Source organism: Salvia splendens, chromosome 16 (genome assembly GCF_004379255.2).
Source record: "Salvia splendens isolate huo1 chromosome 16, SspV2, whole genome shotgun sequence".
Taxonomy (NCBI): Eukaryota; Viridiplantae; Streptophyta; class Magnoliopsida; order Lamiales; family Lamiaceae; genus Salvia; species Salvia splendens.
Genome location: NC_056047.1, coordinates 8,784,071 through 8,797,166, shown reverse-complemented (window position 1 = coordinate 8,797,166; position 13,096 = coordinate 8,784,071). Strand labels below are relative to the sequence as shown.

Sequence of the window (13,096 nt, the reverse complement as noted above, 5' to 3'; positions counted from 1 at the left end):
TGCAAGATGCACAATCTTGCAATCAAATTCTTGAAATTAGATTCTGGTTCATATTGTTAAAAATGGATTCTTGGAGCTTTGTCTTATCCAAGATTCAACCTTTTAATCATAAAAACCAGAATGCTGTCTGGTTTCTGCAAATGAAGTTCATCTAATCTTACCATAAAAGACCCAAGTCAAAAAGAAGGAATTCATATATCTAAGTGATCAATCAAATAAAGTTACATCTCACAAGAGTAACCAAAACTATATAAACTTTTCCTGTATCAAAATCTAAAGCCTATAAAGAACCAAAAAATGAGATACAAATTGTGAAAGAACCAATCAAAGAATCGAGTATTATGTGATTATCTCATTTACAACGAGCCTCAAACAGTTGAAGCAGAATGCATCTGCCATGGCAGTAAACCAGTTGAGACATCAGCCAAATTGGCCATAACAAAGTCCCTCAACCCTGTATCCCAAACTTCACAGAACCTCTGCGGCCAATCATGCGGCTCTATGGCCTCTGTCCCCAACCCAGGAGCTCGATCCCTAGAGCCCTCGTTCTGGTTCTGCTGCCAGTCAGCAACATAAGTCGCAACTCTCCTGTAAAACTTTGCCCGGAAAACCTCCCACACTTGGTACTTATAGTGATTGATCACAGCACTACTTTGGGGTAGATTGAGGTAAGTAAACCCCTCCTTCAGGTGGAAATGGTGCACCACATTGAGCAAGGTGGCGTCTAGCGCGTCTGGCCTGATAATTGACTTATGCCTCTCAGGGCTCTGCACCCGACAGGTATACCCTATGGTGACTCCCTGTGAGGGGGGAGATTTCAGCCCCGATGGGCCAAAGCTATGGCAAGATGTTCTGATCTCCCCAATGCTACTTGAGGAAGATGAGAGGTTCGCCACCAATGCACGTAGCGAGCCCTGAGGCGCAAACCCTGACGTCCTGAACCTATCCTGTCCGGAATTCGAATAAGGGAAATAGTAATACTCATCCACATCCATAAACGAAACCCAACTGCATTCATCCCTTGCTTTCAAAGCACAATGTGAGAACCCTGCTTCCTGAGTCTTGATCCATGGCCATACATGCCTAGTCACATTGTAATTCTCAAGATCAAGCTCTTGAACAACCTTATCAATCCCATCATCACTATTGTTGTCATAAATGAACCATCTTTCGACTCCTAACCAAGAATGATACTTTATCCACTCACGAATTGCAGAGGCTTGATTCCACACCATAGTACACACACAGAGCTCGAATTTCCCCTCCTTCCTCATCCTCCTCCCACTCCCGTTATGGAAAATCTTGGCCACGGACGGCATAAGCATGCGCTCACGGCCTCCACCACGAGGCCGTGGTGGCCTCAATCCAACAGTGACTCGAACGCCATGACCCTTATCAAGACCTGCAATCACCCTCTCCGGCAAGGGGCACCTCACGACCTCCTGAGCCGCCGTGATCGCCCTCTCAACAAGGGAGAAACGGCCACTCCGACCATCAAGCTTCCCTAACCCAAAATGACAGCTAAACTGACTGGGATTGGACTCTCTATCCCGCCTCAGATTCAACCCCTTCACAAACACAACAGCAGTTTCCCCATCCCTCATAGCCGCATACGCCACATTATCCCATGATTTTACCGTCTGATTCCTATCCCTCTCTCTCAAGATCCCGTTTTTACCAACCCTCTTCAAATGCACAGCCTCACAGCAATCCCGAGGCCCAATTGGGCACCTCACAATCGACCTAAACCCATCAAATTCATCAGCAGACAAAACCTTCTTCTTCTTCTTCTTCACAGACCCATCATTACCATAGTAAACACACTCCAACTTATCAAGACCGCTCCTTTTCACCGACCCAACTCCCCCACCGCCAGCCACCATCAACAAAACATGATCCGGAAACAGAACTCTACTCTCAACTCTCAGCGGCGAGAAAAACCCACCAAATTCCCTCACCGATTTCACCGTTCTTGAAGTAGAAGACGACAATAAAGATAAGCTCGGCACCACCAAAACCGGGCGGAAGGAAGAAGAGGTAGAATGGCTAGTGTAAGAAAGAAGAGTGAGAAAGCTAAAAAACCCGATAAACACAATCGGAAATCTCACAGACAGCAAATGTGAGGGTTTGAGGAAGCGCTTCCGCTTGCGGCGTTGATCGGAAGACTCCATTTTTAACTTTATTTTATTTTTTCTAAGTGATTTGGGATGAAAAGAAGGATGTTTAGAGAGATAATTGTTTTTGTGTGGGGAAGATCGGGAAAATCGGGTTTATGGGGCACTTTACACTAAAGATTACGTAAATGTACCCATTTTGTTATCTATTCCAAAAATGGGAAAAACGCCAACCACATTGGCGTTTTTATTAGTAAAAACGCCAACCTCATTGGCGTTTATCTTCGCGTCGTATTGGAGGTGTATTTTCGCCAAATACAGCGGCGGTAAAAAACGCCAACTTCATTGGCGTGTTTTAAGCTAAAACGCCAATGTAGTTGGCGTGTTTAATTAATAAAACGCCAATGCAGTAGGCGTATTTACTAATAAAAACGCCACTGAGGTTGGCGTGTTATTCTTAAAAACGCCAATTTGAGCGGCGTGTTTCTGTTGAACCATATCCTTATCAGATCTCCCCCAACATCGCGACCCTAAACACTTTCCCTCCCCAAAACGCGAAAACCCTTCCCAAACGCATAAAAACCTTTCGCTCGGGTCGACCCGGTGGTGGATTTAAGCGTGGATATTTTGAATTTGGCTAATTCTTTCAACCATTAGTCCTTCTAATCGGTTAGTCTATCAAATTTTAGACTCATTCTTCTAAACATTAGTCTTCCAATATTTGATTGATTGTTGTGATAATATATATTGTAGTGTAATTAATATAATAGTTTGACCAATTATTATGGGTACACTAATATTTTGATGGATTATTATGATATTATATATTTTAATGGAAATATTTTGACCAATTGTTATGCTATTATATGTTATAGTATATTTTATGGATTGTTATGATAATACATATTGTAGTGTATTTAATAGAATTATTTTGTCAATTTTTTGGCTGACTCTACATAATGATGAATGTAAAAATAATACATATTTATTTGTGTTTTACATTATTGCAGATAGTATGACGTGGTGTGTCAATTTATATTGGGGTGGAAAGATAATTCCCGGAGCAGTTATTTCGTATGATCCTCCTTTTGCTAAAGGATTCATTATGTTGGATGAAACAATTTCGTACGATGACCTTGTGGAAAAAATTTGTGAAAGGATGGGGATAAGCATATATGAAAACAATATTCAAATAATATGGAAACGTACTATATGCTTTGGATCCGGAGTCACGTTTATAGGTGTTCAACTAGAAGAAGTATGCATGCAACTAATGTTTAGTGAGAGTATGGTTATTGGAGGTGTAATTGAATTATATGTTGAGTATTCGGCAATTACTCAACATCATAGTCATCATGTCATAAGTTATGATGCTGGTACGTCAACGAGAGCCCAAGAACCATATTTTGCTGCAACACAAGATTTTGATGTTGGTACGTCTACGAGAGCCGAAGAACCATATTTAGCTGCAACACAAGATTTTGAAGCTGGAGGCGTGCATTTAGGGGATCGTGACAATTGTGATGTGGTGGAGGACATAATAGGTCCTGATAAAGCCGACTTTCTTGATCCACAATCACCTTATAATTCTGAAGATTCCGACACGGTTAGTACAGACTCAGATGGTGATCCGTCGGATGATGAACAATTTGTTGCTTCAAGACCATCCATTCCACTTGGAGAAACAGCAGTTGGAGAAACATCAGTTGATGGAAGGGCAGTTGGAGGAAGAGTAGTTCCACAGTTCCCACAGCCTGGAATCAACTACTTTCGCACCTTACCAGGTCCATATGATAGTTTTGATCCCAAAAACTTTGAGCGTGATGATCCCAGTGTGCATTATTGGAGTGAAAAGGATCCTACCAATGTCGGTTTGCATACTAAATTTAGAACGAAGTTGGAATTGAAGGCAGCTGTGACTCATTGGCATTTGGAAAAAATCCGACAATATACAGTTGTTGAAAGTAAAGGAAAGAGATGGCATGCAGTTTGTAAGTGGCCACAGGGAAATCCGAAAGATACGTCCTTACCTAAATGTTTGTGGGAGTGCCGAGCAACACTGAGGAAGCATGATGAACACTGGCAAATTAGAGTGTTCAGCACTGCTCATACTTGCATGGGGGATCGTAACTATAATGGCCACGCTAATCTTTCGTCGGGTATGATAGCGTTGAGTGTTCGCCATCAGATAGAAAACGATCCTTGCTACAAGGTAAAAGCAATTGTGGCGGATATTGAAAATAGATTTCATGTCAAAGTTAGTTACAAGAAAGCATGGTATGCTCGGAGGACAGCGATTGAGCTTGTATACGGTGGATGGGAGTGGTCGTTCAAAGTTTTACCAGCTTATTTGAATGAAGTGCAAAGACAAAATCCTGGCACAATTGTGGAATGGATGCACGATGACATATTAAGCAATGGTATGAACAAGGTATTCAAGTACGTATTCTGGGCTTTTGGACCAGCTGTGGAGGCTTTTCAACTATGCAAACCAGTTTTAACGGTTGATGGAACTCATCTACGTGGACGATGTCGAGGTAAAATTCTTATTGCCGTTGGATTTGATGCTAATAAGAAATGTTTGCCTGTTGCATATGCCATTGTTGATGAGGAAACCAAAGAAAGTTGGAATTGGTTTATGGAACGCATTAGACTTCATGTAGCAAAGCATGAAATATGTGTCATATCTGATAGGCATGTGGGAATCATAGATGCAATGAATTCTCCCATATGGAAAGAAGAACCCAATGTGGGTCATCACAGATTTTGCTTGGTACATGTTAGAAAGAATGTTTTGCAGAATCACAAAGGTATCATGGTCAAAAGACTTGTTTGGAAAATTGGTATTGCTACCAAGAAGCGCAAGTTTAAGATCAGACGTCGTTTACTTCGAAACGTCAACAACGAGGCTTTGCAGTACCTTGATGCCGTGGAGTTAGAAAAATGGAATCTGGCGTATGACAAACACAAAAGATGGGGTGAGGTTTCCACTAATATGGTGGAATCTTACAACAATGTGTTGAGAGGCGCAAGACAACTCCCAATTAAAGCTTGCATTGATATGATATTCTGGAGGACAATAGAATGGTTCAATGACCGGTCAATTGCATCAACACAGTGTGCCACACCACTTACCCCGTGGGCACATGAAAAGGTGTGCAAAAATGATGCAAAAGGTCAATTGCATAATGTGAGAGCACCCAACACAATTGCAGGGCATTATGTGGTTCGAACAAAGCGTCGAATTGGTGGAAAGGGCGCTAATAAGTGGAAGGTAAAGTACTTGGACTCGCACTGCAAATGTCAAAAGTGGCAGATGTGGAGACTTCCATGTTCACATGCAGCGGCAGTTGCGCGTTTTAGAAACGACAACATGCTGTCGCTTGTTGATCCCGTATACCGCACAAGTGTTTGGGTACACCAATATTCTACGGTGTTCAATCCACCCAGACACCAAGATTATTGGGCCGTGCCTGAATGGACTTTGCAATGTTCACGAGCTCAGTTAATGCCTAAAAGTCGCGGTCGATACCGTACTACTAGGATTCCTAATCAGATGGATGTCCGTGAAGCTGACCAGCCACGAGCCCGACGCCGATGTAAACATTGCCGTCAACCAGGTCACGACAGGCGCAACTGCCCGAATGCTCATTCAAGGATGGATACTCAGTTGGTAGATGATGCCGCTGACGATTTTATGCATCCACCTCCACCAAGGATGGATACTCAGTTGATAGATGATGCCGCTGACGATTCTTTGCCTCCACCTCCACCAAGATATGCAGTTCGAGGTCGTCATTCTGTCAGTCACACTGATGATGTCGATCACGATTTTATGCCTCCACCTCCACCAAGATATGCAGTTCGAGGTCGTCATTCTGTCAGTCACACTGATGATGTCGATCACGATTTTATGCCTCCACCTCCACCAAGATATGCAGTTCGAGGTCGTCACTCTGTCAGCCACACTGGTGGTACAGGCGAACACATCGGTCTCAGTGATGTCCCACATTCTCCACCTCGGTCTTCTGTGCGAGACGAATATTTTGGGGTTGATTTAGAGAATGTCGTTGTGCGAGAGACTCCTCCGTCTAGACTCTCAACCGCCAGAATCGGGAAGGGGATTCGTAGCTTTTTTACGCGGAAAAGGCGAGACAATTGAACGTATGCATTGTGTAATATTGGATTTCTGTATTTAGCAAGATTTGGACTAATGTATAGGGTAATATTTGTATGTACTTATATATTGAATAATGATGAAATGATTAAAAACTCTATCTGTGGGAGCGTTTTTTATAGGACACGCCGATGTGAGTGGCGTGTTTAAAGAGACGCCTACTTAATTGGCGTCTTTTCACTTTAAAACGCCAACGTGAATGGCGTGTTATTGCTGAAACACGCCAACGGGACTGGCGTGTTTGTTCAGAATGTCCGCTTTCGGCGTAGAAAAAACGAGCAAAGAAAAAACTAACTTAAAAACGCCAATGGCGTTGGCGTTTTTAAATAACACGCCAGCGGGAATGGCGTCTTAATTAAAAACGCCAACTGGAATGGCGTGTTTGTTCAGAATGTCCGCATTCGTTGTAGAAAAAACGGGCAAAATATAAACTAACTTAAAAACGCCAATAGCATTGGCGTTTTTCACAAGACTTACATTCACAAAAACGCCAATATCTCTTTATTTGCCTGTTTTCATTTTCATTTCTACTAGGAAATAATAATTCAGACATCCAAAGACTTAATCATAAAGACTTAAAATCAATGAGTTCAAATCAAATGAAAAAACATCAATATCAAATTACAGTAATATCAAGAGTTCAAATTAGTTCAATCGTCACGATGTTTCCGCATAAACAGACGCCGTATCCCCTTCCCAATAGTGGATGTAGATTTAGGGATCCTTGAGGGAGGAGTATCTTGAACAACAGCGTTCTCAAGATCCTCCTGCACAGACGACCGCGGTGGAGAAACGGGGACATCACTGAGGCCAATATCTTCTCCGGTACCACCGGTATGGCTAATAGAATGACGGCCTCGAACTGCAGAGCTCGGCGGAGGTGGTTCCTCAAAATCGTCATCGGAGTTGTGTACGAACTGAGATGACGACTCTCCGCGGGTGGTTTTCTGCTTGGTTCGTCGTTTTGCCTTTTGCCTTATGGGTACGTCCACGTCCATTGCAGAGCGCTGCGAAGGAGGATAGTCCATCAGCTGAGGCTCCCCGGATATCTGCAGTCCTTCTTCAACCATCCTCGAAATGGTTTCCATATCCGGACAGAAATGTCCTGTCGCAGCTCGGCCACTTAGAAAGTGGCGTATATTGTGAAGCGTCTCCACCTACAATTTTTTAAAGTTAAGTACATATCATAATATGAATTTAAATAAGTAATCAGGGTTTAGTTAAGTATAAATAATGTACCGTAAAGTTATGAGAAGATGTCGTTTCGTGGAATCCCTGTTCAGCATGCACGCCGGGTTTGGTTAAATACACCACAGTGATCTGGCGAAACCAATTCATATATTCTTCCGTTGCAACATGCTCAGTACTGTCCTCCAGATCAGTCCATATCGTAAAGTGTCTGTTGTCCCACTCCTGTATATAATTGGCGTGCCATTGAACCCAATTCCGACCAGCTTTTCCACGACGATCCTGTTTCAAAAAATCAGAACCGTGGAACCGGGGGAGATCCGGGATATACGGTTGGACAATCCCGAATTGGCGCAACACTCGGTGTGGCTCAGCCAGATTCCAACAAATAAGCGTTGTGATCGACATCCATATAGGACGACCGGCATCACAACTTTCCGGCAACTCCCGGTGGAGATAAGGCCTCCAAATAAACTACATGTGATACAAATTTTTCAAAATAATTTCCATAAAAACAAAAAACAAAAAACCAAAAACATTTTATAAATATATGAAGTACCTGATTAGGATGCATCATGGAGAACTGATCTCGGAAATTTTCAACACAATGTCCGGGTGCTTTTACATATGACGCCGGGCCATTCCATCTAAAAAATTTAAATTATGAGCGAAGAACACGAAAATTGATGAACATTAAGTTTAATAACGCAATTAATGAACAACTTACGCGCTTGCACATGGTAGATAGTCTGTATGCACGGGATCTAGCATCCTCGGTCTAATATTTGGGATTCTCTCCCAAGCCCAAAGTTGTAATAGAGTTAAGGCTCCCCCTACATCCGTCCTCTTACCAACGGCCGCTTCACACAAATTGTGGTACAAGCAAGCAAGCGTCGCCCCACCCCAGCTATATGTAGAACACCGTTCTATATCCATGAAAAAGTGTAGGTAGAAGAACGGAATTTTATTTCCGGTGGCGTTGGGGATCATCAGACCACCAAGTAATAGCAGACAATAGATACGAGCCCGCTGAGCATATATGTAGTGTTCGTGGTCATCAGACAGCTCAATCCTCAATTGGTGCGATAAGCTCGTCTGCTTAAAAGCCATTTCCTTCAACTCGGATGCTTCCGGTATGAATCCTAGAAAATCCATACACCTGTCTGTCCAATATCCCGCGTCCGTCGGGGGGATGTAAGTTGTCAGAGCCTCTCCATCAACTTTCAGGCCCCATAAGACCTCCACGTCTTCCAGTGTCACAGTCGCTTCACCGACTGGAAAGGGAAACGTGTGAGTCTCTGGCCTCCAACGTTCAATCAGAGCTGTGATAAGATGGTGGTCAATTTCTTTTGGTTTACCACACCTTAACATACCCCCAAACCCCATCTGGTCCACTATTGCCAAGACATGTTGCTGGATGGGAACATCCCAAATTTTTCCTTCAAATCGTCGGCAGCGTACATCTTCGGATGGAACTCCTGCCCATATGTTGTTAGAGACGTGTTGTCTCTGAAAATATAATACAGATGGATCCGCAGGACCACATGCAAGCCGACGACGAGAGGTTGAAGATGATGCCATAATTTACCTACATAATTCAAATTCAACAATAACCAACCATAACATTTAATCCAATTTCATAAACCAAATTCAACAATAACCAACCATAAACCATTTCAATAATTAGATACAATTTAATCCAATATCACAAAATTGAACACCAACATCAAATAAGCAAGTTACACAACATTGCACATTCAAAATCATAAACCAATTCACCTACACAAAATTAACAATTTCAATTAACAATTCGCCCAACCTACCAATTTCAATTTTGCCTAATCTAACATTTTCAATTTGTCCAATTTCAATTTGACAAACCTAACAATATAAACAAATTTAACAATCTAAACTAATCAACCAAAACCCACATAAATCAAAACAATTTGCCCAATTTTTTAGCTATAAAAACCCTAGGGTTTAGGCTTATAATCAAATTTATACACAAATTAACTTAAACCCAACACAATCCAACATAATAATCAACAATAATATCATTCAACCAATCCAAAATGCATAATATTTCTACTCAATTCACAACCCATTACAAACCCTAGCTATCCACCAATTACTATAATTATGTAAAAGGTAAGCATACTAACCGAATAAAATAGATGAATTTGGGGGAGAATAGCACCGATTGATGAATGTAGGCCGAAATCACGGAGAGAAGGCGCGCAGCTGGAGAAATCGCGAAGGCTGTGTGTTGTGAGGTTTTCGCGATTTGGGGGAGGAACGCCTGGTATATCAGTCTGATTAAACACGCCACTCAGGTTGGCGTTTTTCATGATTAAGTAAATACGCCACTCCGGTTGGCGTCTTTTACAAAACGTCAATATGTTCGGCGTTTCAACAAAGAAAACACGCCATTTACAAATGCGTTTTTTATTTATACACGCCAACCAAGTTGGCGTGTTTAATCGTAATTACAATCCGAGAGCATACACCCAAAATACGGCACAAGTATAAAACGCCATCATCGTTGGCGTATTTACCTTAAAACACGCCAATGACGTTGGCGTATTTACTAATAAAAACGCCAATGTGGTTGGCGTTTTTCCCATTTGTGGAATAGATAACAAAATGGGTACATTTACGTAATATTTAGTGTAAACTCCCCCATAAACCCGAATTTCCCGGGGAAGATCTGTCTAAATACCGACAGCGCAGTTGAGTAGTTTCTTCTCGAAGCGCAGTAAATGTCGGAGAGAATCAAGGGATACATTTTTGGGCAGTGAACGCGTTTTCCTTAAAACTCAAAAATATGGATTCTTCCATTTCATTGCTGCGAATCTGCAAGCTGTCGGGTTTTACAAAAATTCCATATGATTTGATTCGTCAAACGGTATTACAGAATTTTCAATGTTTTCTTCCATTTCAATGTTTTTGGTCCATTGCTTACGAGTTACAGCATCATATAATTATGATTCGACTTTTAGTTTAGGAATGCTCTATAATTAGATTTTTTTATTTGTAGTAAAATTGACATGTTAAAAAAAAATTGATCACTATTGATTCAAATGAGATTGAAGTTTTATAAGTTTAATGAAAATTAATCTCTCCTGTGGATAATTTAGTGTTTCTTAGTAGAAAATGTGGAGTAACAAACTGTGTGTGTATTCAAAATGTAAATCAAAATAATATTTTAAAAATATATATACATATACCATGAAAACATTGATTGTTTAAGATTTGTGATGCCTTATTTTATGAAACTATACATTTGAAAAGTCGCCTTTGAAATAAAGGTCAAGTTTTGTGGCCCAAATGCACTTATTATATAGAAGGAATATGATTTTAATTTTATTCCAAATGTTGTTATATACTCCTATTTCCTTTAAGTATGAGATATTGTTATATTTTTTTTATGGCATTTCCTAATTCCAAAGTCCTAAATTGATATGTTGAGTAATTGTGTGGCAAGGAAGCTACTTTGCCGAAGTAAAGTAACGACTTTATGCTTTTAATGAAAACCACCAAATAAATCCTCTTTGAAGGGCAATTTTGCTGAATTCCCACTCTTTTTGTCAACTATATAAAGGGTATGTGCAAGTGGAATTTTAGGTGTGTTGCATAATTTACTCCCATAATGATTAAAGGTGCTTGTATAGTAGTCTATAAACAAATTCTAAATTTCATTAGTTTATATTGCAAGTTGGGGATTGTTACGTGTAAAGCGGTCTATACCACACTTTGCAGGCATGCAAGAATGAAGAATCCATCACTTATTCCTTATTAATTATTTCGATTATTATATTTTATTTTATAGCATATTAATGCATATAACACTATTATGTGCATCCTCTAGTTAAAGTCGTTTCCATTTCAACTGCATTAATTTTGTGCATATGTAGGGTCATATATTGATTAGTTTTTTTCTTACAATTTATCACACCAATAAGTTCATCTAGGAATATTTACTAATGTTACAACAACAATGTGAATATTAAATTATGTAGATTTAATGTGACAACAAACTATCAATATGATATAATTGTATGGATACAGGATACGAACTTCTATAAATGCTGCATATCTTCCATTACATATAATTGCACCTACTATATTAAAATCATAGATGTGCTGAAATTGGAGGTAGCAGAAATACCATTAACAAAATTGATACTAGTTGTTTAAATTCATACTTAATTTGTTTCTATAGCAGACGTCAACGATTGTCATGTGCCCATTCCATTTGGAAGTAACGTAATAATATCATATTTGTGCATAATGTAATTTTGAAAATAATGACTGAGTAATGTGATTATAGTAGTTATATATTGGGAAATGCTACGTGGCCACATTAAGGAAAACTGGAAAAGTATAGACGACAAAGGCTTTGTGTTCACAACCTGTCTATAACTTTTTTTGATAAGCTTTGCCCAAAAATATGTGATTCATTTTGAAGTATATAACTACAATTAGCACTACTATTTATTTAACATGTATTTACTCTCTAAAACTAGCTAGTTGCTTGTCCTACTTGATTTTTTTGTCATTGTTATGAATAATACCCATATTTAATCTATGCATATGGCATTATCAATATACTATAGTACAATTGTATTATAAGAAAATCATTTGCAAACGGTAAATATTTATTGATCGGATCATACATAGTTAATTCTCAAACGGAATATGCTTTTTCTTTACACCATCAATAATGTTTTTCTCTATGATATATGATCATACTTTTTACTAATACTAATAATTTGTTCATAATAAAATAGTTAAGGATGAGTTGAACATGATTCTATAATAATCATATAGTATTTGTTTATTTTAATTTCCTACACTATGAATTTCCTCGTGTAATGCAAATTTCCTTGGCGGAGAGAAAACGTGTTTTATTTGAAAACTAGTGGGCTAAAGCGAATAAGGAGCTGGCATTTGGCAACCACTAAAATTCAATTCGATTAAAATTAATTTTGTAGCAGCCCTTTTGTACACGTATACATCATACTAGTAGTTTAACTTTTAAGGATGTCGTAATCCTATGATTAATTGATTTCAAATTATCAATAACCCCCCACCAAATTCACTGCAGATTCCCCCTACTATGATTAAATGGATAACATTAGTTGTACCTTCACTTCATCACACCTCTAATCACGCCCAAATCTTTACGATTCTCAGAATCCGACCCAATTTCATTTTTCTCTGTGTTTTTTTCTATGAAATGTCAAACAAATTCGAGTATATCAAACCAAAATCGTAGATCCAATTTTTGTGTGTGTGTAAACTACGCACTCCACATGATTTATGAAGGATGCCATTCACGGTTACATAAGTAAGCATAGTGGAGTACAATAATTAATTGGTAAACCATCTCACAGATAGAATGTAAGTCGCATTGGGGAATTTTTGTGATTTTCATTTGTCACATAAGTGGAATACTAGTAGTACATACCAAATTAAAAGTTTAGACCTTAGCTGTTTTTTGAATATACAAAATTTTCAAATAGTTGTGAGGACTTAGTGGCCCACCATAGTACATGACCAGGCCCAATATAAGGCCCAACTAAAATCTCGTTACTCCCTAACCCTAAATTCCTAA

General features: G+C 39.5%; 1 protein-coding gene across 1 annotated transcript; it reads right to left on the bottom strand.

The window, feature by feature from the left end:
• Positions 1-176: 176 nt before the first annotated feature.
• Positions 177-2,188, bottom strand: LOC121771788 (glycosyltransferase family 92 protein RCOM_0530710-like). Its single transcript, XM_042168669.1, has one exon. It carries the CDS (start codon positions 2,169-2,171, stop codon positions 369-371), a length of 1,803 nt encoding a protein of 600 aa, XP_042024603.1. The 5' UTR covers positions 2,172-2,188; the 3' UTR covers positions 177-368.
• Between the last annotated feature and the right edge of the window lie 10,908 nt (positions 2,189-13,096).

Excerpts from the sequence above, each read along its gene's own strand:
- LOC121771788 (XM_042168669.1), bottom strand. The coding sequence starts at position 2,171 with ATGGAGTCTTCCGATCAACGCCGCAAGCGGAAGCGCTTCCTCAAACCC.